The 7,868-nt window shown below is 36.6% G+C and overlaps 1 protein-coding gene across 1 annotated transcript; it reads right to left on the bottom strand.

The window, feature by feature from the left end:
• Positions 1–6,627: 6,627 nt before the first annotated feature.
• On the bottom strand, positions 6,628–7,386 carry LOC141660138 (uncharacterized). Its single transcript, XM_074467100.1, has one exon. It carries the CDS (start codon positions 7,384–7,386, stop codon positions 6,628–6,630), a length of 759 nt encoding a protein of 252 aa, XP_074323201.1.
• Positions 7,387–7,868: the final 482 nt, after the last annotated feature.

Here is a 7,868-nt window from a genome sequence, read left to right as displayed (position 1 = left end):
CAATAGATCTGCAACTGCAAAGTCCATGAACTGTTGTGCATTGACTTCCTCTTTTAACTTACCAACCAGGAGTGCACTTGTACACATCTACTAGAGTCCAATTCCAAGTGTAATGTGCATCATGTGCCTGATATGTCATGATATCCTCAAGTCTCGTCACTGGTGCTTTCTGTTAGATACTGCTTCCTGATAATAACCTAGCATCCAGTTTGGCCTTGTCCCTCGTAACAATGCCATCATCATCCAGTTTGACTTCTGGTTATCCTTGTACCAATTACAATATTGTCATTTGGTTTGGATACCAGCTTCTCTACAATCTTCTTGCTGGCTGATTGAGTTCATTTTGCTTTGTAATCACCCAATCAATCCGGATCTATCAGAGCTTCTGTAACTTTCTTAGTTTCTTCCTTAAATATAAAACTAGAGAAATAATCATTCATACTTAATAGCCCTGCTAATCATTACTCCGCCATCTAGATCACTTAAGAACTAGACTCTGGGAATAGACTTGACATCAAACCCTTTGTCTCAGCAGATATGTTCTTGTTGTGTCCTATGAATTTTCAATGTGGTGTTGTGTCTGACTAGTTGGTCCTTCTTTTGCTCCCCCTAAGCTGTTGTTGGGATTTACTGAAAATCCTTACCCTTGCTTACTAGCTTCATTGAAATAATGAGTTGTATTATACATTGCCATTCCACTGCTTGGATATGAATCATCAATACCATCAATTTCTCCTTTAACAGCTTGGAGCATAGAGTTGTTGAACTGTGCACTTAGACTTTCAATTATCTTCTGTTGATCAACCACAAATGCCCTGTAGGTTGTAGACTCCACTGAGTAGCCATGGAAAATATCCTAACTATACAACATTCTCTCCAAACACTTTGAGATTATCCAGTATTTGCTTCTGTTGGCCATTAACTCATTAGTGGTCTTCATGTATACATCCTGATCAAGGCTTGATCTAACTTGCTGCAAACTGTATTGACTGCTCCAGCCCTTTTGTATTTAGGAAGTCTTGATTAGCTTGATATTTCCTTTATAGCTATAATCAAGTTCTGGTTTTTCCTTTTTACCACTCCATTCTGACACGGAGCTCCCAGTGCTGAATATGTCTCTACAGTTGCTTCCAGTTTGATCTCCTGATATGATCAATCACTATCTGTGATGTCTTGTCTTGCGAATACACGAACAACAACTTTGTTTCATAAGAGTAGTCAACTACCATCACTAAGGTATATCTTTACTTGATGTGATGTCGTCTTTGACTTCTCTTTCTGACATGCCTCACATTTACCATTTTCTGAATTCTAGATGAGGCAGTCCTCTCACTAACCACTTTTCACAAAAGAGTTCCTTGAGTTGATGTTCAAGGGTGAGAGCTTCTAATGCCATAGCTAAACTTTTTGTTAGATGAAGCTTTACAGTAGAAACTATTGATTTCACCTTTCCTGGTAGTCTAGCCACGAGCATATCCTTTTCTTACTCTAAGAGAGCAAGCTTCTCAATCTTCCTGCTCCAGATGAGACACTAATCCTTCTTTGAATTGACAATTTATCCTTTGATGCAGAACTGTCTGATAAGAGGATCCGTGCCTTGATTTTCCAGCAAGAAGTTGCTTCAATTGTTATCAATGACTCTAATGATTAGTTGTTATCAGTGATACCAATTGTTCAACTCATGATGACATCCCTTTTTCTGTATAGCTTGTCCCGTAATGAAAACCTTTGCTATCATCTCCAAAGATTATTGACGGAATAGCTTTTATTGATCACATTTGATTGTGAGGCTCTTTCATTGATCATATGCCTTGAGTATGAATTACCAATAATACATATGAATCAATTGACCTGTTATGTCCTGCACTCACAAATGGATCAACAGTTCTTGGTACCCAACTTATCAGTTTGGGTCCAGATGGATTAGAGATATTATTATAAACAGAGATAACAACAGCTGCAACCTTATTATGTTAATTCTTATCTTTGACTGACCATTTTCTCCATTTTAATACCCTTGACAGATTTGTCTTAGGCTAGGGGATAAATGGTTCCAACCTTACATAAGGAGGACTAACAGTCTTTGCCCTATTGTGATCCTAAACATGCTTCTTCTATAATTAATGCAAGTACTAAGAGATGCATTCATGGCATAAAGATAAGCAAGCATTGTATTAGAAATACATGGCATTCATTCAGAAACATTACACATAAGAATTAAGCAAGATAGACATGATATTGAACAAATAGAATTAACAAATCAATCACTAATTCTATCTAGTCTAATCATGTTGATATATCTCATCTAGCTATCTCAATCCAATTATAAAGTAATACATCTAAACAAACAATTCAGGTCAGATGAATAACTCACATTGTAATAAGATGCAGAGAGTACGCATAAACAAAGGTCTTATATGCTGGAAAAACATGTACCTCACTAAAGCTATTAATCATGTTCAACAAATATTCAAACAATTATTTAAGATCATCTAATGTAACATGCACAAGTTAAACATCAATCCTAGTTATCAGAAAATAATCTAGTGAACTAGTTCAGCATTATCTATGTGTGATGATATCATGCTTGTGCGAGGGTTAATTATTTGAACACTAAGATCTTATCATGCATTGAATATTGAGAGCAAAGTATTGCAGTGGTTCAAGAATTTGAAACATGAGATATGTGAGTTGGACCATCTTCAGAGATTGCTATGAAAGCAAGATATTCATGATTCTCGTCATCTGATCCATCCAAACTCTTTCCCGTGCACTATAAGTTTTGACTGGCTGCTTCCTTAAGAAAACATTCCACCTTTGTCTCAGCTCTTCAACTGAATTCCTATTCATCTTTGTTTGTCAAGCTTCTTGTTATGTTGTAGCAAAACCCTTGATAGTTACTTGACACATATATATTGTCATAACTGTAGCTATCAAATCTTGTTTATGTCCCATTCTCAGTCTTGTAATCACCCCTTAAACTGAATCTATAAGAATCTCTGCTTCGGAATAGATAGGCTTGATCCTTGGATGTAGCTTATGTATTCCTTATGAATCTGATACGACCAAACTTCCCTGACAAGTGAAACACTGCCTTGACGTCCAGTCCCTCAAGTACTTCTACCTAAGCTTCTTCTGGTTCAACTATCAGTGACTCCTACATTCTGTCCCGAGATTCCAATTATACTGCATGTAACTGAGATGTTTGTTTGTCCCCACTATTCTCTCTGACCTCCACAATTCCTGCCTGTATTATCTCATTGATTCCCGGATAAATATAGCACAGGTACAAACCACTGTGTGACTGTATAATCTGGAATCATAGAGTTGTCTTAAAATCTCCGAGAAAAATTGTATCCGCAGAAATTTTATTCATTTCCTGCGTCTGAAAACCCAGTGGTATCCTATGGAGTAAGCCTTTGAGGAAGTTACACAATTTTCGTCTGTAGGTCTTGAAATCAATTTTGTTGGAGTAAGAAAACCATTTCTTCGAAAGATTAAAATCCACTTTAAAAGCCCGGAGGAATTTTGAGTCTACCTATACTGAGTGCCCTTAATTTAATATTTATGAAAAATTTAAATTTCCAATATTTTTAATTTTCTTAGAAAATAATTAATCAAAAATAAATATTTACGTAAAATCTAATTTTCAAGAATTTTGAATTTTCTTAAAAATTAAATAAAATGTAAATTATTATTTAAGAAAAATTTAAATTTAAGAGTTTTAAATATTTATGGAAAAATAAATTAATCAGAAATAAGAATTGGTAACTACTCTGCACACACAGGAGAACTGATTTTTGCATTTGAAAATTTTAATCTCAATAAATTTATACTCTATGGCGACCAGGGTATGCAGAGGGGACAATTTGGTTATTTCTCTGGCGACTCCAGTGTGCACCTGTACAAGCTTCTGTGTATTTTCAAATGACAAAAAAAAACAAGTCGTCTGTGGCGACACCTGTATGGCGACTACTAACAGATTCTGTTGCGACGAGTAATACCCAGGAGCTGCTCAGTTAATTTGTAGGCGCGTGAGTGCAAAATCAATTTTGTTTTATTTCTTCGCACGTGAGTTCGGACTGATTTCTAGCTGCCAAGCAAATCCCGCGCAGTTGTGCACAACCTGCAGTCTGCACCTTCTGTTTTGTGTGTGACCTATTAGTGCGCGTGTGACTTTAGTTACGCACAGGAGCTTAAATGGTGTACATGTACAAAACAATTCAAGCTAATTCTATTTGCAGCCAAACCAACTTAGAATATAAATGGTAGCTAAAATAAACAAGAAACTGGCACGGATTTTATAAAATAAAATGTCCCAAAAAATTAATTTAAGTTAAAAATTTTATTTACTAAAATTTAAATAATAAATTTATTTAACTCAAATTTATAAAATAAATTTATTTAAATTAAGTTCACAAAATAAACTTATTCAAGTTTAAATAATAAACTCATTTAAATTAAATTTATAAAATAAATTTGCTAAATCAAATTTATAAAATAAATTTATGTAAATTTAAATTAATAAAATAAATTAATTTAACAAGGTCTCTTGTCAATTTGAGTTCAAACAGTTTCTACACTCCGAACTGCACTGGCTGAGGATCCTGATTTGTGTATCAATCAGTCAGCTCTGATACCAATTGTTAGGTCCCGAATTATCATAGAGGGGGGGGGGGTTCAATACAATAATCACAAAATTAAAAATTCTTTCGAATCTTTAGCGGATAAAATATTTAGTGCTCGGTTAGTGGTTTCCTGTTCTTGAGAGGAATAGTGTTTGGAACGATAAAAACGAGGAACACAAGATATTCGAGGAAATATATATTCGTATATAAATCCTCGAGGGTGTTGCTACACTCCGGTAAATAAATTAACCGGCTACAATCTAAGAAAAATAAAGTTCCTAGCTACTACAAAGATTTACAAATCAAATTCTATACAATAATCTAGCTTTTGTTTGTACTAGGATTTAATTACCGGGTAACGATTATAATGCCCCTAAGAATATACAAGAGTTAAATCGGGCATTATAACGTTACTCCGGTGAGAAGTTAAACGGATATTCAAGGTGCCGGAGCTTCTCTGTAAATCTCCGCTTCTTGTTTTATCAGCTCTCCTTTTTTAGGAGAAGATGATAAAAAGAACTCTTCAGATCTGCTGCAAAGTGTAGACTTTATCAATAAATTGTGTGGCTGAGAATTGAGTACTTCTGTGGCGACCAAACCTTTTTGTGGTGATAAGGGATGCAAGAGGGAGTAAATTTGATTGTGTGGCGACAGGGGGATGGAGGGAGGCCTGTGGCGACTAGTTGTTAAAACTAGTACATCCTTTACCAAAACAAAAACTTACTTACCACTTGTGTGGCGACCTGGGGGAAAACAAAACATGTCACCCCTGGTTTCCTTTTACTTGTTTTACTTTTTTCTTTTTTGTTTTCTTTTGTTTTCCTTTGTTTTCCTTTTCTTTTTTTTGTTTTGTTTTCTATTTTCTTTTCTTTTTGTATTTTCTTTTTTTTTCATTTCTTTTTCTCTTTTTTTTTCTTTTTGTTTTTAATTTTTTTGTTTCTCTTTTCTTTTTAAGTTTAAATTGTAACTAAATTAATTTATAAAATAAATTTAAATATAACTTTTACAAATAAACTAATTTAGATTTATAAAATAAACTTATTTAAAGTTTATAAAATAAATCATTTTAAGTTTATTAAATAAATTATATTAAAGTCCATTAAATAAATATATTTAATTTAACAATTAAACTTTGATCTTTGCCAGTCCCCTGAGTTGTTGAGCTGTGTACCCCGCGCACCTCTTCTCGTATTTTAACATATAAATGTTCAATCCAAGTACTTTCCTCAACTTAACAATTCTTCTATAAATAATACCCAGATTCCTTTCACGCGCTGTTGACGCCTAGTGCAACTGGTCTGGTTCACAGATGACTAACCCCGATTCAGGTCTTCATATTATAGCCTTAATTACATTGTTAAGCTTACCTCGACTTTATTGCTTCAGACACTGATTGTCAATAAACAACTGTACTCTCACTGGAATCCTTTCTGGTACTTTAGACAACGTCTTCATTAACCTCTGTCTATACCCTGTCTTTAATTCTTCAGATTCATATGCTTCGAACACTGTCTATCTTCAATCAATGCCAATACACTGAAATCTTCCGGTAGCACTTATGTACTGAATCTTCAACAATTCTAAAACCCTGAAAGTCTTTAACCTTTGTTCTTCACTGAGGCATGATCATATTAATGAACTTCTTTTAGTAACCTGTAGACAGACTTTAGGCCTTCTTCTAATCTTTTAATTCTTTATATTTGCCTTGTCTTTATTCTTCCTGATTTCTTGTGTAGACGTAGTATTATTAACCTGTCATGTTCTAGTGTTGTTATTGTGTTGAGTTATCATGTAACTGTTCATACAGCTACGCAGTCTCACCAACACTGATGCATAAGATCTCGACCCGCTCCGTGTTAGTTGTCCCGAGTTCTTCAAAATAGACTAAACTACTGAGGTCCGAAACGTTCTATATGAGCTTGGATAGCTCATCCGCCTTGGCATTTTCTTCTCTATTTATATGGAGGATGGTGGTATTGGGGATGGTCTCTAGAATACCTCATACCCTTTCTTGATATTGTGCCAATTCGGGATCTTTTGCAATATACTCTCCACTGGTTTGCTTGACTACGATCTGAGAATCACTATAAATGACCATCTTGTTTACTCCGAGAGATTTTGTTAATCTGAGCCCAGAGAGGAGTGCCTCATATTCAGCTTGATTGTTTGTTGCTTTGAAGGTGAAGGTTATTGCTTGTTGAATGGTGAACCCTTCCGGGCTGATAAGAATGAGGCCAGCTCCGGATCTCTCGGCCGTTGATGAGCCCTCCACGTAGAGCTTCCAGGAGCTTGGGCCCGGGTTGGCATCTTCATATGCAGGTCCGCTGGGCGCAGGTGGTTGCTGCTCCGGGAAGGTGCATTTCATGACAAATTCTGCCAGGGCCTGGACCTTTATTGCCATTCGTGGCACAAATTTGATGTTAAACTGACTCAGTTCAATGGCCCAGTTGACCAGCCTCCTGGACGCGTCCAGCTTGTGAATGATTTTCCTTAGTTGGTAATCTGTGACCAATCTAATTTCTCGGCCTTGGAAATATTGCCTTAACTTCCTGCTAGAGTGCACGAAGGCCAAGGCGAATTTTTCCAAGTTTGGGTACCGAGTCTCGGCTTCTTTGAGGACTTGGCTAACATAGTAGATGGGGCTCTGGGTTCCTCCTTCTTCCCGGATGAGAGCAGAAGAGACGGCTTTGGGGCCAGCGGTGATGTAAAGAGACAAAGGTTCTCCGGGCTTGGCTTTTAATAGCACCGGGGGGTTCATCAAATTTTGTTTAACCTCCTCAAAAGCGGTGTGGCATTCCGGGTCCAATCAATCAACTTCTTGTTCCGGGCGCCTTTTAGGAGTTCGAAGAATGGGAGACATCTTTCTACAAGCTTTGGGATGAACCTGCGTAGAGCCGCCAGGCATCCTACCAACTTCTAGATGTCTTTCTGAGTGTGGAGTATCTTCATTTCCATTATGGCGTTGATTTTTTTCGGGTTTGCTTCGATCCCCCTTTCGCTGACTAGGAAGCCCATGAATTTGCCTGAAGGTACTCCGAATATACATTTCTCTGGGTTCAGCTTCATGTTGTACCTCCTCAAGTTGTCAAAACACTACTTGAGGTCTTTGATGTGATCCGAGATTGTGATTGACTTGGAGATCATGTCGTCTACATAGGATTCCATGTTCCTCCCCAGTTGGCTTTTGAAGATGGTGTTCATCATTTTCTGGTATGTGGCCCCGATATTGATGAGCCCGAA

This window comes from Apium graveolens, chromosome 5 (genome assembly GCF_009905375.1).
Source record: "Apium graveolens cultivar Ventura chromosome 5, ASM990537v1, whole genome shotgun sequence".
Classification (NCBI taxonomy): domain Eukaryota; kingdom Viridiplantae; phylum Streptophyta; class Magnoliopsida; order Apiales; family Apiaceae; genus Apium; species Apium graveolens.
Note: the sequence above shows the minus strand (reverse complement) of the source record. Positions and strands in the feature narration are given on the sequence as shown.